The sequence below is a fragment of the Jatropha curcas genome, chromosome 6 (assembly GCF_041381405.1).
Source record: "Jatropha curcas cultivar XTBG-Jc1 chromosome 6, XTBG_Jcur_1.0, whole genome shotgun sequence".
NCBI lineage: Eukaryota > Viridiplantae > Streptophyta > Magnoliopsida > Malpighiales > Euphorbiaceae > Jatropha > Jatropha curcas.
The window spans coordinates 9,899,512-9,920,851 of record NC_143156.1 but is presented as its reverse complement, the minus strand read 5'-3'; the positions used below and the strand labels follow the sequence as shown (position 1 = coordinate 9,920,851).

General features: G+C 29.1%; 1 protein-coding gene and 1 pseudogene across 1 annotated transcript; both read right to left on the bottom strand.

The window, feature by feature from the left end:
* Positions 1 to 11,975: 11,975 nt before the first annotated feature.
* Positions 11,976 to 15,730, bottom strand: LOC149495523 (beta-glucosidase 17-like). Its single transcript, XM_089722257.1, has 13 exons — positions 15,506 to 15,730; positions 15,370 to 15,439; positions 15,071 to 15,129; positions 14,886 to 14,961; positions 14,617 to 14,694; positions 14,435 to 14,522; positions 13,868 to 14,120; positions 13,644 to 13,759; positions 13,154 to 13,371; positions 13,024 to 13,055; positions 12,638 to 12,740; positions 12,404 to 12,506; positions 11,976 to 12,319 (listed from the first exon to the last, which is right to left on the bottom strand). The coding sequence occupies exons 1-13, from the start codon at positions 15,653 to 15,655 to the stop codon at positions 12,151 to 12,153; spliced, it is 1,515 nt and encodes a 504-aa protein (XP_089578383.1). The 5' UTR covers positions 15,656 to 15,730; the 3' UTR covers positions 11,976 to 12,150.
* A 1,627-nt stretch (positions 15,731 to 17,357) lies between these two features.
* LOC119369943 (vicianin hydrolase-like) lies at positions 17,358 to 19,410 on the bottom strand (annotated as a pseudogene).
* Between the last annotated feature and the right edge of the window lie 1,930 nt (positions 19,411 to 21,340).

Sequence of the window (21,340 nt, the reverse complement as noted above, 5' to 3'; positions counted from 1 at the left end):
CAAGCTGATGGTGGAAGGAACTGAAGATGAAGCTTGTCACGTAATGGGATATACTGTTTCAAACCCAGTGGCTTTGTAATAATGTCCGCAAGTTGATCAACACTTGAAATGATATTCGAGTTGATTTTAAGTCATTGTATTTGCATTCATTATTAATTGATTATATACCATAGTATACTAGTGATACGTTTTATTTTTATTAGTTTTTCTCTAGGATTTCTTTTAAATTTTTATTTACTTTGTTTTATTTTAGTTAGATTTATTTATATTTTTCAATAAAGCTTTTAATCATATTTCACTTAAATCTTGATAAATTTTGAAGTATTTTTATAGAAAAACAACCAAAAATGCAAAAGAGGATTAAAAGTAATCATTTGGCTAAGACATCCAGCAAGGATTATGCCCAAGCCGTACTACCCAGCACCCCTGCACTACTCTGCAAAGTTCAACTTAGGCCGAAACTGCAGATTAAGTCCGTGTTGCATGCACGTATTTGTATGAATATTCTGTGGGACGTGCCTTATCAAGCTAGAATCATATTTAGACGCCGGGAGAATCCTAATTGGGAATAAATATAAACTCTAAACAGTTTTCTATCTCTAAAAGATTTTTTCCTCAATATATATTCACTTTCCTAACTAATAAAACATCGAAAGAGTTTATTAGTGATTTTGAGATTATTTCTCCTTCTTGAATAATTAAAATTGATTATCAACTTTATAAGATAAATTGAATAGAATTAAATGAAGTCAAAATAAATAGTAACCTTTTAAACTTTGATTTCTTTTCAACAATTACTCGCTTGATCATTTCTTTCTCATTGCCTTATTTTGTTTCTTTTATTTTTACAATTATTTTTCTTATTGTCGTTTAGATAATAGTATATTAACACAATTTTGGTACTTGGTATACAATCTTTATAGAACGATACTCTACTCACTCTTTATTATTTGTTTGTGGTTTCGTACAATTGCGAATTTGCCTATCAAGTTTTTGGCGCCGTTGCTAGGGATTGTCGTTGCCAATATTACTACCACTTAACCTATGATTAAATTAGACATTTTTTATTTTAATTTTTTTTGTTTGTTAATTGAAATATTTGTTTATATTATTTTGTAGTTTTTCTTTACTTTATTAATTTTTACTTTTGTTAATTTCTTATGAAATATTTGAGATGTTTCATCGACAAGCATTCACAAGTTTTAATCAACAACATTCGAAGCCATTTTATGCCGCTTGAGCAAGATTTAATGATTTGTTGGAGAGATTTCCTTATCATAATTTTACAAATAAATATCTCAATTTTATATTCTATTTTGCATTAGATGAAGAAACAAGAAGTTGGGTAGATAGTGAATTTTCGACAACTGGTATTCACCTTTCAGAAAGTAGCTATGAAGATCTACTTCACATGTTGAATGATATGGCGAACTTTGACTACCGTTGACATTGAGATCCTTCACTGCAAGGTTGGAATCTCCATACTCCAAAATTTGAGTATGAAGAATAGAAGAAGAAGAATTTAGAGTTGATTGCTGCACTTACTAAATCTCACATGGAATTTATGAATGAAACTCGCGAGAGTTTTAAGATCCAACAAGAGATGATCAAGAATTTGGAGGTATAAGCAACACAATTGGCAATAATGGTAGCTAATAGACTTAAAGATGAAGAGTGCAAGTTAGATTATAAGGAAACTTCGAAAATTGCTCCTTTAGAAGAAGTATATGCTACATGTGAAGAATACAACTCCTTTGAAGACGAATTAAATCAAACTTTCTTACTTTCAAACACAATGATTAATGACCATAAAGAAAGTGAGTACAACTGGAACAGGTATTAGGAGAGATTTCAAATAAAAACAAACAAAAAGTAATATTGGTGGATGAAGAGATAATTGAGACTATTGATTTGAACTCATCAATTGTAACATCCTAGACCTGAAACACCATACCATGAACATACATATGTTTTCATGAACATGGCACATGTAACATGAATGTACAGATACATACATTTGCAATTTCTTGTGATAAATATTAGACAATGATATGCCTAAATATGATTATGGCCATAAGCATCTAATAATAATATGAATATGCAAATGCATGAATCTGAATAAGCTCTGAACCTGAGAGGTTTGGCACTCTGTCTTAGATACAGAGGATACATACATGTCCAAAAATCTCATAGTACATCTATATATATGGTGTTTATAAATGAGTTAACTCAAGCGAGAATAATGAGATTGTTATGGAATATTATGTCTATTTTGATGATTAAGTTGATTAAAACTGCCTTAACATATATATACACACACTTTATACTCACTTATTTTATGTTACAAAAGATTCTTATACCTTTGAATAATTAAAAACTTTCCATTATTTTTGTTCAATTAATTACCTTTTTTATTCAATAATCCCTACCTCTTTGATTTACAAGCTCCTCTAGTAAGTATAAGTTAAAAGTATACAGGGAAGGAGAAAGCTTAGTAAGATTAATAAGCGAAGCATAATTAAAAACTTTCCTTATACTTTTGAATAATTAAAAACTTTCCTTATACCTTTGAATAATTAAAAAGTTCTATTTGTTTTTATTCAATTGATTACCTTTTGTTATTCAATAATCTCCACCTCTTTGACTTATAAGCTCGTCTGGTGAAAGAAGACGATCTAGAAATCGTCTGATGGAAGAAGACGAATAAAAACGAGCATTGAGAAATAAAATAGTGATAATACTTTGTGCAATAAGCCGCATTTAGAACAAAATAGTAATTATAATCTGTGCATTAGAGCCGCTATTCCTATAGGCAATCAGGCATGGACCGCGCGACACTTCTTTAAGAAAATTCATTGAATGCATGCTAATTCCCAGTTTCCTACTTTTTACAGTGCTAACGCATAAAGTTGTCCCTGAGATTGGCAGATTCTCCTTGTGGCCTCCTTAATTTTTTTAGGTTTCAATTATGACTCTGTACTTTTATATTTCAGTAATAATTATATTCTTTATCAAAATGAAATGTAAAAGTACAGAGTCATGATTGAAATCTTTTATAAAGTTTTTTTTTTTATTTTATTTTAGCAAGAGACATAAATTATTATTGAAATGTGAAAATGCAAGATCATAATTGAACCTTACAAAGTTCAAGGGGCCATAACAATAATAATTGGCAAATTACATAATCAAATTTATGCTTTAAGGTTTAGAGTATGATTAAAATTTTACAATAAACTACATAAGGTGGAGACAATCTTGGTTGCAAGTTGAGGAGTTAAACTCAATAATCGATTATTAATCACGTGACTATAAGAGGGTTTTCTCCCTCATCTAATTTATGTCAAACTAGTACGTAGGTGCTTGTTAGAGTGCCGTGGAGATCTACAATTTAAAATTTTCTGAATAATATTGATTGTAGCTTGCATGTTACAATTCCATAGGATGGAGATATTTTTGCTTGTGAATTTATCATTTTATACTATTTCATGGGAAGGAGTTTAGCTTGAGTAGGATAGGATTATAATTCAAAAAGTAATAACAATAAATTTTAGAATTTAATATTTTATGTATGGAATTGACGCATTATAAATAAACTAACACTATTACTAACATTAAAACTATATTGAAAAGGATAATTTGATATATAAACTTTAAAATTGTTATCCTAATTTTTTATTTTTTCTCAATACTTTATTTCACCTTATTTTCAAAACTACTCACAGTAAAATTGATTTATTCTTAAAACTACTTGCATTGAAGTTGATTTCAAATCATCTTATTCAATTACATTTTACAAGCAATAAAAGAGTATTGATAGTTATAATTCTAATGGCAAAAATAATTCACCTAACTATATATTTTTTTTTTCAATTTTTATACTATTCTTAAAACTACTTGCATTGATTATATACTATAGTGTACTAGCATTAATGTATACAGTTATATTTCCAGGGTTAATAATTCTAAGGTCAAATGAACAAAAAAAAAAAAAAAAGAAACCCTAATTAACAATTCATGAATTAAAACCCTAATTAACGAAATTAACAGCTCAACACCATTTAGTTATTATCTAACTCATATATAGCCATTGATATTGGAATAAAACTAAAATCTCTTCCATTAGAAACATTTAAAAATCTAGGTTGATGGGTGGATATTAAAAAAAAAAAGATAAAAAATGAAATTCAAATCTTCATTCTTTTTTGTCCCTTTTATACCCTTTTAATTTCACAAAGTGGAATTTAGCATGATAAGCCATCAGTAGAAATAATTCAAATCATGATAAATCTAACAGATCAATAGGAATTAGAGACAGACTCTAGTATATGAAACACTACTAATATCATGCTAAAACTTGGACAATAAATGACAAAAATAACATTGTTACAAAAACTATTTATAAATCTAATATTTTTAATATCGTGGAAACAGAATATTGCATTAAGATTATAATGTTAATTGGTGGTTTTAGTGCAATATAAAAGTTGCTCGTCTGTTCAATAGTTAGTAAAATGTAATCAAAAAATAAATAGTATTTTTTATTTTATGAGTAATTTACCAAATCAAGTAATAATTTCATTGAAATACACAATTCATTATCTGAATAATAAAGTAACATTTCACTAAAACACAATCAATTTACTAGTTCTGGTGTAAATATAAGATATGACCATTAGTGAGCAAAAACCTTTAATCATTACTGATGAAGTCAAATATTTAAATTTTATGAAATTCCTATAGGACAAGTAGTTAAATTAGATAAAACTGAAGATTTGTTAGGAAAAATACAACATAGATTAAATAAGTATGCAAGAGAATAGTATTTTATTATAAATTTGTCAAATTAAATAATGATTTTAATAAAAAATATTTAAATAATCGAAGGATATTTTCACTCAAACATACAAATGATTTGATGGTTTTAGTACATAAATACTTCCTTTATCCACTTATAAGTTACAAAGAGTAATAAAATGCTATAAGTAAGCCACAAGCCTAAATACTAGCATACAATAATTTAAGTCAGTGTATGATTATAATAATAAATTGTCTTAGTAATTAAGACATAAGAAATTAATCATATTACTGTCCACCACAATGTGGAGGCATCCTATTACGATATGAGTTTCGGCATATTGTATTTTCTTTAATGCCTTAATATTATTTTCCATGCTCAACATTTATACTAACATCAATATAAAAAGTCTCAACCATATTCATAAATGGTTGCTATGGACCGAAAAAGATAAGGTGAATCTATTGTACGAGTATCATCATCATATCAAATAAACTATTAAAGGATTGAATAGTATGGGATTTAGGTGCAGTTGAACAAGCGATACACTTCAACTAATATGTTTAGACATTGTTTCATGTCTCCTTCAACTTTATGGTTCTTTTGGTGTTTAAACATGAGGAAACTCTATCGGTAGAAGGTCAGGTTGAAGTACAAGATGGATTTGGATACAAATTTCTTCATTTATTACATCGAATAAGTCAAATAGTCATCAACAAATGGTGTGCAACTGTTAGTTATATGCCCTATAGCCAATTTGGTTGGTTATATTTTGGATATAATATTTCATGTAATAAATATTTTATTTTTAATAAAAGACATTTATTTATCTTTTATATTCTATTTATTGAATCTTGATAAAAGATAAAGTCCATTATAAAATACTGCTTTGTGAAATAAATTATAATATGGTTATAATTATGAATTTTATATTTGCATTAAAACAATGTCTCTGAATAGTCCTGGTCAATGTTCTCCTCATTATAGAATGATGTTTATAATTGTTGAGACTGGTACATATTATGTTTTTTCCTTAGGAAAGCCGCTATTCTCATAAACTGAGATATATGTAATATCTAGAATTAATATGTAGGTGCTTGTTATCTAAACAAATCCATTGAATTGACCTGTGTCTATGAAATACTCAAATGATGGTTGCGTAAGTGATCTTTTGACTTGAAATTACTAAGCTATCTTGTATGAGGATGACTATATTTTGATTCTGCTTTCACAGTATTCATTCATGAATAATAAGCAATGATTTATTGGATATAGTAAGAACTGTATGGAGATACTTGTGTAATTAAGAGAGGGTTCATCACATTAGGTAAATCAGGAAAAATGTTTTAATTGTTCTCTATTAGTATTGATTAAAAAATCTTTGTGTAAGGTGGAATGAAATTAGCATATTAGATTTGAAATTTCATCAAATGATCAATGGCTAAAATTAAGAGAACTAACATAATTTAGTAAAGCAAACATACTCTATGTCTAATTACTAAATCAGAACATTAATGATAAAGGAATATTAATTACATTGGTAATCATGTACTGAAAGATTAAGTCAAACCACTTTGACTTTCTAAATATTTGGGTAGTCATGGCATGTTGCTAGACAATGTACTTGACATTCAAATATTAAGTAATTAATTTAATTTATATTTATTGCCAATATATTTGGAACCTAGAAGGTCACACACATAAGAATGGATATAAAAAAGTGAAAATGAGAAATTGAATCAAGTATGACTTGATGACAAATAAATTTTGTGAAATTGAGGACGAAATTGTGATTAATATTCAATTACAATTTTACCTAAATTATTTAACATTGACTTTATTGATTTACTTCTAAAATTTATGAAGATAAATTTTAAATTAAATAAACTGAATATTTTAATTATGATTTCTTTATTTAAAAGGTTTAAATAAATAATTATAATTTATTTATTTATTATCTAAGGTTTTCATATATAAGGTTTAAATACAGACAAACTATTGGTCGTTACATATAACCACAAAACTAAACATAGAGCATAAGATAGCTAGTACTATTATACTCTCTAATCTCTCAACCCGCTAAAATAGTTTTAGAGTATTTCGATTGTCCATTCGTGTGGATGCTACTAGAGGCTAAACACTTAGACGGCTTATGGTTTGCGACAATGTAGCCACATAGTTCAAAGTTTTGAAGAATCAACAAAAGAGGTATTCTTCTAAACTAATTTTATTGCTTTAATCGTTTGAACAGATCCCTTTTGGTATAATTATTTTGATATAATTATCTTATTCTGCTGTGTATTATTGATATTGAAACCCAATAGCAATGCGTCGGTCCACCTATATTAATGAAAAGACATTATGGCAATGAGGGCATATTGATTGCACAATTAGATTAAGACATTATAAGATAAGATGAAAGGGGTCAACTAATTATTACGGCTCCAACTTTTGCACCTTTGAAATCCAATGTGTAGATCTCTGCACATACTATTATGCATATTCTGAGTGAGAGCCCAAGGGTACTTGCATTGAGCTAGAAAAAATTATATGAGAGAGACAACAATTCCGAAATTGGGTGAGTATTTGAGATTTATGCTCCTAATTATTGTCAATGTGACCCTGCAAGTGAAACACATGCAATGTATCATCTTGATGTGGTACCTTAGGTAGATTAGTCTATGCCAAACTATCGGTGGCAATTGTCAAGTTGATGCAAATCATGATGAGGAAGCAAATCAATGATACTAATAAATTTCAAGTGCATCTCCCAGATAAACAAAATCGTGGCAATAGTCCTTGAACCGCTCTATATAACTACTAAGACATTTATAAATAATAAACAACTTAGTATTAATTTAGTTGACATAATTTTAATTGTTTCCCCTCTAACTGATTGGGATGTAATGAAGTAATACCTCTTCATATTATTATTTATCTAATTAGAATTGGCTAAATACATAAATTCACCCATGAATTTTGTTATTTTAACTTTGTGGCACCTTCAATTTTTACTTTGATCCATCAAACACTTCAACTTATAAAATTATACCTATTAAACACTTTAATTTTCAAATTTATTCTATTAAACACTTCAACTTGCAAAATTATATCAATTAAACACTCAATAAAAAGTTAAAATTTATGCATATTAAGTCGATATTTTGCAGATAAAAGGTAAAAACCCTAAAATTATTGATATTAGTATCAAAAAGTGTGTAATATTACCAACATTTACAAGTTCAAGTATATGATAGGACATCTGCAAAATTCAGGGTGTCACAAAATTAAAATTGTAAAATTCAAGGGTAAATTTATGTATTCAATCAATTAGAGTTGCAATGAATTTGTGACCAAATATCATATGCCTTCTTTGATTAGGATTGCAATGAATTACATGAATTTCTCACATCATGAGCTCAATCGACTAATGCTTTTTGCACCTTGTTCATTCATCTTAGTTACTATGAATTTGAGACCAAAATCAAGCTTTTACTAGTATACAGATTGCAATAATTCTGCATTGATATAAAATACTCTAGAATTAACACGTGTCTGGAGAAACTTGTTGCAGTGGTTTACTTAACTTGTTACTCTGTTTTTATCTGTATATTTTTAAATTTTGTCTTTTCATTTATTTTATTTATCTTCTATCCTCTAATTAACATATTATTAAAAAAATATCCTTTCAAAAAAATATATATTATAAAAAAATATAAAATATTTTTAATATAAACGAACGCTTCTTATGATAAGTTATGTATGTACACACAATTTATCAATATTAAATTATTTTGTGATATTGAATTGTATATAGGATAAAAAATATAATATATATTATTTTCAAGTAAAATTTTAATTATAAGTCACTTAATTAGAATCTTAAAGGGGGAGGAAATTTTATCTAAACTATAAAATTCTTATGTTATTTATAGTTAATGTTATTTTCTCTTATTTCAGTAAGTAAAATAAGGTTGGAATAATAGTGATCAAATTTAAAATTTATCTTCAATTCATTAGCCTTTGATTAAATTAATTGTTTTTCTAAAGTTAATTGCTTTTAGCTAAAATTTAAATTTTTAACTTAACATACTCCTTTAGTTTAACCATTTGTTTCTAAGATTATAAACATTAACTTTGTTAACATTTTATGATAAATAGATGTATTTTTCATAAAAACTTATTTAACCTTGGCACTCCTAGAACAAATTAGAATTCTCTTCAAGACAAATTTTTTTTTGTGCTTACATTTAGAAAGAGATGATTTAGGCATTCTTTGTTAAAACCTCATATCTAGCTTAGACCATCTAAGAAAGTACGACCCTTGCAACCAATTTGAAGTCTATATCAAAATTTTATTATTCACCTTTACTTGAACCTAGCCATTAAACCAAATTAATTCTGCACCCTAAATGCAACAATGTGTAATTGAAGGATTTTGATTTTTATTAAAACATAGTAAAAGTGGAGAAAATTCTATTAATACTAGCAAAAGAGGAAAAGAGGAATACCTCGCAAGAAAAGAAATCAGTCAAAAATTCAAGTTTGGGAAACTTTAGCAAAAAAAGAAGTATTCAAGGATATTACGTAGAGACCTTGCCAAATATTACCTCAAAATTTTGAGCTAGTAAGGAACTTCAACTTAATCTCCCTTTACAAATACAAGTTGTTTTTAATATAAATCCAAAATCCTGATATGAAGCATTTGTCGCATCTTTTGTTTATCATATTATCTTTTCTTCCTTAGCTAAAATTTTATCCCTAAAACCTCATTACAACCTAAATAAAGACCTTTTGATCTTTTTAAACTGTATGCATTTCAATTGTGAAGAAGGGATGACTAATGTTGCCTATGGGAGTGTTACACTTATATTCTATTTAAAGGTTAAAATGATTTTTGTAAATTTATATTCTAATTATCATAAGATTAAATAATTGTTGATGATAAAATCTTGTTAACTTATGTTTAATTAAAAGAATATGTTCTATTGAAAATTAAATTTTGGCTAGAAAATGATTGACATAGAAAATACATGATTTATTCTTATGTTAATAATTTGGATATTTATTAAACTTGTGAATGATTATTCCAAACCATATTAAGCTAGCATTTTAGTTTTGTTGCTTGAGGACAAGCAATGATTTAAGTTTGGGGAATTTTGATAGTTTTATTTTTATAATATTTTTAATGTAATTTTTATTAAGATTTTTAGTATTTTTAATTTATTTAAATTAGTTTTTATTTAATATTATTATGTTCTTATTTAAAAACTTACTTGAAACACAACTCACTTGATCTTTAGAAAATTTGTAGGGTTTTGCACAAGAAAAGGGTAAAATGAGGCAAAAATTATTTTAACACGGCACGCCCGTGCTAATCAGCACGCCCGTGCTAAGAACCGAGGAAAAACAAGCAAAGAGTCAGACTCTGGCATGCCCCTGCCCGTGCTGCAATTGCCCTGGACTTCCACGGCCTTGCACGCCCTGACCGTGCTAGGATGCACGCCCGTGCTAGAAGGGGAAATGTAATCCTAACCGTGCCCGATGAAGCACGCCTGTGCTACAAATGCACTCAGACTTCCAGAGCGTAGCACGCTCAGACTGTGCTATGGCACATGGCCGTGCCAAAAGACCCTCCTCAAGCGTGCTAGACAGCACAACCCATGCTGAGTCCTCCAGACTTCCAGAGCTGGCAAGCCCAGACCGTGCCATTCAGCACGCCCATGCCAAAAGACTAAAAGCTGATCTGAGCAAAAGTTGCCAACCAATTCCTACCATTTTCACAGCTCACCTTGGATACTTTCTTCACATATCAATCAAGCTTTAACATATGCACATGGAAAGTTATGATTGAGAGAAATTTATGGCTTGATTTGGAGCATTATCGCCTAACAAAGTTGGACTTTATTCATTGAACTATGTGGATTTCTCTCCCAAGAAGTCTATATAAAGAAGAGAAGAAGCCATTCCAAGCATTCCATCCCATCTCTTGTCCATCTCTTCTCCCATCTCTCATATCTTATTTTTCATAGCTTTGTATATAGTTTCATTTTCTTTAGAAGCTAAGTATTTAAGAGTTGTGCAAAGGTTCAAGGAAGCCATCCAAGCCAATTGTCACTGGTTCTTATTTCTAAACTCTTAGTCTTGTTTATTTCTTTCATTATTCTTATTGATTATAAAATACTTATCAAGTATTATTGAGTTTTATTTAAGTAATATGTCTAACTAAACTCTTATACTAGGGGTTTGATGTAGCTTAATCTCTTTTCTAATTTATGCCATTAAATTTATTTTTCTTTATTCAAGTTATGATTTATTGATAAACTAAATGCTTCTAGGCAGAGGTTTTCCCTTGGATTGATTTATTTCATTTATCACTATCGAAAGAAGGGTTTTTGATATGAAAAGGTTAATAAATCACATGAGAATAATAACTTGATGCAGAAGCTATATGGTTTGACTCATGGGGGGTTTTCATGAATTATCAATCTTAATTTATGAATTCATAAACAACTGCAAAACTTAATGATTTAATTCATAGTTGATTGTGCTATTGAAAGATAGGTAATTAAATGGAATTAAAATAGCTAGCAATACATCAGGAAGAGATTGTTAGTGATTTTAGAGTTGTTTCCTCTACTTGATTAATTAAATTGATTAATGAACTAATGAAATAAATTGGATAGAATTAAGTGAAATCAAAACCCTTAGTAGTTTCAATTCCGTGATTGCTTTAATCGAATTTTGCTTACTTGACTTTGTTTATTTTACTTATTCAATTTACATTCGTGAATCAATTCTCTCATTTATCATTTAAATAATAACAAGATAACACAATTTTTGTATTTGGTATACAATTTTCGTGGAAACGATACTTTACTTATTATATATTATTTGTGGCGATTTCGTACACTTGCGAAAGCACTGTCAATAATCGTATCGAGTGTTAGGCGGTTTTGTGTCGACCAATACGTCAACCCATTTTGACACATCAATTGGTATAATAATTTAAAAATGACAATACAAAAGGAAAGTGGTTGGATTGTACAACTAAAGAAGAGAATGCAAGAACGAAAAAATATATATTTAAACTTATTTTTTTTCTCCATTCATAAAGATGAAAACACTCGATCTTTTATTTGAGAAATTTGGATTTTTTCCATACAAATCAACTCACATATCGATGAAATCGAGCTCTTATTAAAAAGAAACGAGAGCACATTCTTGTCAAATGGACTAATTCGATCGGTTGAATTAACCGCACTATTATTGTAAGTTAAACAAAGCATTTTTTTTATTATTTTTTTTGTTGGAAAATGAAGAGTAAATATTATTTGGGAGGTCTTCAAACATAATTAATTTGCAAGGAACAATTTGAACCAATAGGCAGAGTACTTGAGGTATCGTTTCAGATTATTCTTATAATCAACATAAGTGATGCCAAATCGAAAGGTGTAGCCATTGCTCCATTCAAAGTCATCAAAAAATGACCATATATAGTATGATTTTACATTAACACCCTCCCTGCAAAATTTCAATTAAATCGTGATTAATTTGTTTAATATCTCCAATTAATTAATTAATTGTTAAAAGTAAAAAAAAAATTACTTGATTGCCCTTAAAAGATAAGATAAATGACTACTGAGGTATCTTATTCTTAAACCATCTTTAAGGCCAACTTCAAGAGGCAAAGAGGCATCGTCAGCCATTCCTGCAAGGAATTAATGCAGATTAAAACCATTAATTAACCACTGTAAAAAAAAAAAAATAATAGTAGGATTGAAAATAGTAGGATTGTTGTAATTTTCCTTATATTTGATTAAAATAGGAAATTAAATTTACCATTTTCAGTAATGAAAATAGTAGGATTGTTGTAATTTTCCTTCACATATAGCAAAAGCTCTTCCAATCCTTTTGGATAGATGTAAAGCCAGCTCAAAACAGTCTAAACAACACCAAAACAGAATGTCAACTTATAATTAGGTGCTAATCACATTTTCTTTTGTCATTATGATTACAAGAAAATTTTATTCTGATGCATTTTTCTTCGTAAATTGAAGTTCTTTAATTTTGAGCCACTTACCCTTCAATATATTGTGGCTTTCTTGAAAAATTTTAATTACAAAAATCAAAATGCAATTAGTACGATGTTCTTTTTACAATAAAAAAAAAAATCCTATCTCATTGGTATCAATATGGCGATGTGCGACAGAAAAAGAAAGATATACCGGTGTGCCGATGGGAACTCCATTCCTTTCTGCTGCGGTGACGAAATGCATAGTATTAATAGATTAATTAAAAAATTTTCTTGAAAGCTTAATTGTATAATCATTAAAGCTTTAAAAAATTTGAGCGTACAAGTTGCATTTACACGTTGGTCAGCAGTATAACTAAGGATGGCACCGTTAGCAAGTGGAGCATTTTCTGCATAAAATGTTGTGCAGTAATCTAGGGTAATAAAATCAAAGGACCCTTTTATCATTTTTGATTGTTCTTGAGTGAATTTTGGCAATCTACTTCCCACTAGTTCTCTCATGCTTCGGGGATAGCTTCCATATGTAATTGGATGTGCAATCCTGCAAAAATATAGTTATAATATTGTCGCCTCAAAGAAAAAATGAAATTACAGTCAATCAAGTGTGGTCTGATTGATTTTCTCATACTATAGAGGTCTTGAGTTCGAGTAGTTTCGACTATAAGAATTTTTACTAATTTAATGAGTTAAGAGATATCTCTATTATGTAGTAAATCTTGTTATTTCGGTCCTAACCATATATATATATATATATATATATATATATATATATATATATATATATATATATATATATATAGGTTTAGTGCTTACCATCCAAAGTGAAAATCCAAGACTCTAGAGGTAGCCAAGCGGCTAGAAGATGTATTGTACTTTGGAATATACCATTGACTTGCTATCGTAATGCCGATTTGTCCCTTTTGGATAACCTGCAAATGTTAAATTTATCACTTGGTAGTACTAAAAATCTCTTGATCTTACAAGAAAAATTCGTCTGGAAATGCAGTACATTTAATTACTGGTAAAGTATTAGTTACCTCGTACTTGTCCCTATACAATTTGACAGCAGCTGAATGGCTGAGAAGTAGGTGGTGCATGACGATGTAAGGTTCAGTTGCAGAGTTTCCGGCAGAGCAATTGCCTACAAGGTGGGAGCATCGACCAGGTGCAAAGACACCGGAGTCATAACCTTGGATGACAAATGTGTTGGGTTCATTTATGGTCACCCAAAGCTTCACTCGATCGCCAAATGTTTTGAAACAGAAGTCTGCATACTCCACATAATCTTTCCTATATATATATTCATCAAATTAGAGACAGTCATATAATGTAGTTGCATATTAAAAATAAATAAAAAATATAGAATGTTCTTCGGTCATGTTAGACAACAGCTTTTCATGTAGTGACAGCATAGCTTTTATAATTTGAGAGAGCGCGTTATGAAATGTTACTCACTTAAACGTTGATGAAATGTTATTTAAACAGCTAACAATTACAAAAATATCTAATAGCTGCTACAAAACTAATTTTGCTGAACAAACTCTTCAGAATATATATATATATATATATATATATATATATATATATATAAATTTGTCACTTACACTATTTGTGGGCTTAGAAAACCACCATACTCATCTTCTAGAGCTTGTGGAGGGTCGAAATGGAGTAAAGTCACAAAGGGCTTTATACCTGCATGCTCAATTTACTATTTTAGTGAAAACTTTGTAAGTAATTAATCAGGAAAATAAATATATATATATAGTGAAAGATAATGTTAATTGACCATTGGAAAGTAGATTGTTGATGAGGTCATTGTAAAATTGAACACTCAGTGGATTCACTCCCCCACTGATTTTCCCCTCTGAAATAAATAAAATAAAATAAAATAAAAATTTAAAGGAGAAAAGTGTTACACCTTGATAATACCTCACCTAACTTAGAATATATATACCTATTTTAGCATATTGTTGTACTTTTCCATTGTAATGAATTAAGATTCAGACTCATTAATTATTCTATCCCAATTTATCTTTCATAAATTCCTTCTCTTACTTGGCAAGATTCTACTCCACGAAATGGAGAACCTGAAGGAGTCCAGACCAATCTTTTTCATTAGTTTTATGTCCTCCTGAATCCAAAGCAAGCAAGCAAAATATATAGAGGAATAGAAATACTATATATATATATATATATATATGTGTGTGTGTGTGTGTGTGCTTAATTTTTCATAATAATACCTTGTAACGGTGATAAAGATCATCAGCTACATCTCCTGTACTGCGATCCTTAATTTTTTCTGCCACACAAAGGTAAAATTTTTTCAAAACACATAAAACGGTTAGAAAATCGGATAGGAGAGCTGGTTTTAGCATTTTCAAAGAAACAAGAAAAGAATATCTTAAACGCATAACAAAGGAAGAGATAAAGATGAAGAGGAAAAACATAAATTCATTACTCATAGTAAAAGGATTTACAAAGCATAAAACAACAAAGTTTTTTTTTTTTTTTTTTTTCCTTCTTCTTCTTCTATTCAAACCTGATTGTTCCCTCACAAAAGTATCCCATATGCTTGGTCCTCTGCCATCTATCAGTGCTGCACCTTCGGACTGTTAAAGAAAATACTAGTCAAGAAAATTTCTTTGTTCTTTTTCAAAAGAAAAGAAAGATCATACTTGATAAGCAGAAGAACCGGCTCCAAAAATAAAACCAGGCGGAAAACTGCTTCGGTTGTGTGGCAGCAACCGGCTGCCAATGGTGTAAGTCGGTAAGCTGGCTAGAACTAGATGGACCAAGATGGAGGCTAAAGCACATTTAATTGCCATAGCTCTATTTAGTATAGTAGAAGCTGCGGGATGTTCATTTGGATCTTCTTAGTCTTTCTTATATAAAGAAAGAAAATGGGGAATTCGTTTATGTGCTGAAGTTATTGAGCTGTAGTATTCATCGTTTTTCTAATTTCTTGCAGTGTGATAATAGTGACAGTCAATGCCGTACCAACTTTTTGCTCAGTCCATTCAACAATAATCATAATACATGATCCTCTTGTAAAAAAGTCATTATTTTTAAAAGTAAAATTCAAAAAAAAAAAAAAAAAAAAAGAAATTATAAACTTCACCATATATAATAATGAACTCAATAATTAGCAGTTATATTTTATAAATTGTATTGAAATAAGTTAAGTTACTATTCATGTATCTCAATATAATTTTAAAATTTAATAGCTGATAAGCTCTTTCTTACAAATCGGAGATTATAACGGCAAAATAGATCAGATTGTGTATCCAGCATCTCATTCAATGTGATCCAAAAATACCCACATATGATATAGTATATCTTGACATCAACTCCATCCGTGCCATAACTATTGTGATTTTCCTTCCGAATTTTGGTTTAAATTTGTATAATTATGGATGTTGCATTCATGAAAAAAATAGAATTCTAGTTTGAGATTAATGTGTAAAAATTTAGAAACAAAAATACTAAAAGATGATTGACCAAATATATAAATTTATCTATGTACTGTTTCTAAAAACTTAAAATAATTCCATTGAATGATTTAGTTGCTCATGTCAAGTCAATTATTAATATAATGATCGAACTCTCGGTTTCATTTATAAAAAAAAAGTGTTGAATCACTTATCCTAATACTCGTTAACATAAAAATTAAAATAATATTTTGCAATGTAAAAACCTTTCAATGTTGACTTGGCTTTTCTGATGTGCTAATGTTTTTTTCTTTATTCTTGATTAATTGGTGCTGCATTTTGCTCATTTTTACACCATATGTTTCGTGTTTCCATTTTCTTAATTGGTTAGGTTTATGGTTTTTGTTTTATATGTGGCTTTAATAAGGTCATGAATATTTAATTTGTTCACTTTATTCTTTGTAATAAATCATATCCTATTTTATTAATCTTTAAGTCACATGCTTGAACATTTTGATTTCTTAATTATTTTCTCCATTTCACTTCTATTTATCGATTTCTAAAAATTGTTTTATCATATGCCGTATTAGGTAAATTATTTCTGCTAAATACAATAATTATATTGTTTATAATTCTCTAAAACCTATTTTATCACTTCGCTTAATTATGAAGATCCGAATAATAATTAAGAGGCATTTGTTCAATCACAAGGCAGAATGCCCACATCCCTGTCATCCGTAACAACATTTTATAGGTAATGTAATTAATTATAATTAAGTTTATAAGTAATATATTTTGTACAAGTAGTTAATTAACTGGCCAATGGTTACAAGACAAGGTTATTGTAATAATACTATTATTAATACTCAGCTGATGATAACTGCTACAAGATATGACAAGGTTATTTACTACTCTTCAAGAAGAATATTATATAGTCTTGCATATATAATAACAATTAAGCAAAAACTTAATTAATTATATAATTGTCTTACCATGTTTATAGGTGGGATTTTGTAATTTTCCTAATTTCAATTATATCTACGTATACGAAATATTTTTCTAGCATAAATAAACTTAATTACCAGAAAAAGTGGTTTGACTACAGAGCTCCAACTTTATTGGCATTGGTAATAGGATTGTTTGCAACAAAATATGTGGTATAGTAATTTACTCCCAAGAAATCAAGAGACCCTTTTGGCATATCAGATTGTCGTTTAGCAAATTTAGGCAGTCGTTCTCCCACTAAAGATTTCATTACTTCTGGATAATCACCATATGTGACTGGATGAGCAAACCTACACAAAATTTTCAGGATCAGCAAATTATAAATAATATAATTTAAAATACTAATTATGAAACTTACCAACCAAAAAGAAAATCAATCTCTCTCATGGCTGCTTTCTGGTCTGCTACTGATGATGGTGACTCTGGTATAAACCAATGGGTCACTATAGTTACCCCAATTTGTCCTTTTTGAATAGCTTGCACTTCTTAATAACATTCATTATTTCACAATCTGCTCAATAATTAAAAAGGAATATTGTTTTAAGGCTTAATCACCAAAAAAAGTCCGACTCTTTTAATCAATCAATATCCTGTATGTTTTTTTATTGTCAACTATGTCATCCGTTAGAATCCAATTAGGTGTGTCGAGTGATACAATTTTGGGGCAAATAAACCTACTTTGTAGACTTTAGGATCACTGATGGTGCAATTGCGAGTTGCTCCACATTAAATTCTTCCAAGCTTGTGATCAGATGAAAAGAAGATTGTCTCAACAAAACAATCTCCCAACTTACAAATTTTGAAAGCAAGGATGAATGGCCAAAGAATAACTAGTGATTTGACGTATTGTGGAGCAATTAATGACAAAATAAGCAATAAGCTGATAGACTCTGAACGAAGGTCGTAATTGAAAAGAAAAAAAATGTCTAAAGTGGTAATTGATAAAATTCAAAAATATTGACTAAATTTTTCCAAAGTGTCAAAATTCGGGCTTTTTTTTTTTTTTTTATAATGATTTAGCCTTATTTTAAAATACAAACCTGATATTTTTGCTACTACAATCTAACAGCAGTAGCATGAGAAAGAAGCAAGTGATGGGCAACAAGATATGGCTCTCTAGAAGAGTCACCAACAGTGCAATTCCCCATGTATTTAGAGCATCGACCAGGGGCGAATGTACCTCCATTGTACCCATTTATGCTATAAGAATATGGCTAGTTTAATGTGCACCGGTCCTTCACCCGATCACCAAATGTTTTCTTTGTCAAGAATATAATTAATAAAAAAAAAAAAAAATCAAATCAGTCAATCAGGTGGTGTAGCCCATTATATTATTTTGGCTAATTAGAAGGATCAATTCAGAATACATATTCGCTTATGTTTAATTAGTATATCTCTTATAAAGTGATTAACTCCGATAATATTATACCTTACGCGGATGGTAAAAATCATCAGCTACATCTCTAGTGCTATGATCCCAAATTTTTTCTGCCAAGCCATCAATATATATTTATTATTTTAATTCAAAATACATGAAAATAAAATTTTTGTATGTATGTGTTAAAAAATTAATACTTCAACCTAATTGAAAACACGTGAGAAGAAAATTTTTGTATTTATGTGTTAAAAAAGTAATTCTTCAAATCAAAGTGAGAGAAGAGAGAGAGACCAGGATGCTCCTTTGTAAAGGAATCCCAAATATTTAGTACCTTGCCATCAACATGGGCAGCTCCTTTAGACTTGAAATGCAAGCAAATGAATAGGTTAACCTTACATGTATTTATCCAAATAAATTGTTGTACAAACTCTGTTCAGCAAAATTAACTATTTTAGTAATTGTTAGCTGTTTAACTAGCAGTTCAAACGTTAAAGAGAGTAACTTTTCAGGATTTGCTCATTTAAACTCTAGATACTAATATAAATATTATGCTATCAAACAATACAAATAATAAACATAGCGTTTTGACTCACCTACTAAGCAGCTGAACTAGCTCCAAATACGAAATCAGATGGAAAACTGTGTTGGGATTATAACTGATCCCGAGTGGGCGCGGAAAAATGCCGGTGGTAGAAGTAAAATAAAATTACCGACGATAAAAGTTAATAACACCGATAAAAATTTAAATTACTATTACCACATTTACCATCAATAATTACGTATTGGATATTGACGACTGAATCCACCAGAAATAATAATCACGGTAAAAATTAAATAACTACTGTAAATGTCAAATGAAAAATAGGGACACCGAGATTTACGTGGTTCACCCTTTAACTGTTATGGGCTACGTCCACGAGACAAAACTCCGAATAATTCTTCCACTATTAAAAATAGTAGGTACAAAAGAGATTACAAAAATAGTGGCACTCTAAGTGTTTTCCAAAAATACCCAAAAAAAATTATAACCCTCACTATTTTCTCTCTTTCCCAATTTTAGGAACCCTTTCCTAAAATTTTCTCTACACTTAACTGTGTAGACTTCTTCGTTTTGTTTTGTTCGATTTGTTGAGGGAAAACTTCTCCTATTTATAGGAGAAGAGGATGCGTTAATCAACGCGTCCATCGACTGCACGCAATTAACGCATCCATCTTCGCGCAACCTTCTTTGAACAAAGAAAAAAAACGTTTCTTTCCCCCTTTTTTTTTCTTTCTTCAAACTTGTGTGTGTCCCACATGTCGGAGGGATCCACAACAATTCTCCCTCTCCCGACTACATGGTGGGACTCTCCATTCCTACCGCTTTGACACACAGTTCGAACTTCTCCTTCGGAACAACCTTTGTCAATATATCCGCAGCATTTTTGTCTGTATGAATCTTTCATAATTAGAACTGCTTCTCTTCAATGGCAGATCTAAACCAATGATATCTTACATCAATATGCTTCGTTCGTGCATGATATATAGTATTTTTACTCAAGTCTAACGCACTTTGTGTTACATGAACTCAAATCTAAATTCCAGTTTACAAAATTAAAGGTTGCAAAATTCATGCTACATGAATCTTTTATGTTACATGAACTCTAAAACTATATAATTTTTATTTAAAAAAAATTCTGAGTATATAAAAATTATATTTAATTTATATAATTTTAATTTCTTTAATTTAAAAATATTTTTAAAAATAATGAGATGTCATGTATATATAATATAATTTCAATTACATAAATACATTATAAATGTTTTAACAATCAGACAAGTTAAAAAATTATTATTGTTTTGTAATTTTAAATGGTTTATTTATTAGATAATTATTTACTTTTGAAATTTTTATTTTTTATACTTGTGTTGAAAAGAGTTTTTTTTTTCAATTTACAATATTAAATAGTAACTTATATATTTAATAATAGAAAAAAGGAATGTATCCCACTTGTTGATGACCTATTCTACAGTTTTTTTTTTTTTTTTTTTTTTTTTGACATTTGACCTATTCTACAGTTAGTAAGTCATTTGATCAATTTTATAAATGATCATATTCCGAAATCATATGCCGCGTTAAAAAAACAGCTAGTATAGATGATACCAATATATCGATTATCAATATTAAAACTAATTTGCATCAAAACCACAAAAATGATTTGTGTTTAGGTGAAAATTCTTTTGATTATTTAAATATTTTTTATTGAAACCATTTTTTAATCCAGTAAATTCTTAACAAAATAATATTCGTTTCATGCAAATGAAACTACAAGTTAATAAATAACATAATCGCTTTATAAAATTCTTTCGCATTTTTTTTAGAAAAAAAGCTTGAAGATTAATGGCTAACGACAAAAAAGAAATGCTTTGAAATTTAATAATTTTATCATAAATTTCTTTTTTTTTTTTTAAGAAGAAACGAATGAATCCACCATAATAAGAACAGAAATAGAAATTGGAACCTCTTCAATCCAGATTGAAACATCTAAAAAAGAGAAAGTTAACTTAGAGAGAGCATGAGATACCTCATTGCCTTTACGAGGAGTATGAGAGCATCTCCACTCAGAAACATTCTGAAGCAAGTTGTGCAAAGAAAAGAGACGAGTCCCATATTCGGTTTATGGAAAAATAGCAGATATCAACATTTGCAGTAGCTGCAG

Bases quoted from the DNA above. Each gene is read 5' to 3' on its own strand.
- LOC149495523 (XM_089722257.1), bottom strand. From the start codon at position 15,655: ATGGCAATTAAATGTGCTTTAGCCTCCATCTTGGTCCATCTAGTTCTA. The intron at 15,440-15,505 runs GTATGATCTTTC...TTTCTTTAACAG, and splicing joins CCGGTTCTTCTGCTTATCAA to TCCGAAGGTGCAGCACTGAT. The intron at 14,523-14,616 runs GTCAATTAACAT...TTGAGCATGCAG, and splicing joins CAACAATCTACTTTCCAATG to GTATAAAGCCCTTTGTGACT.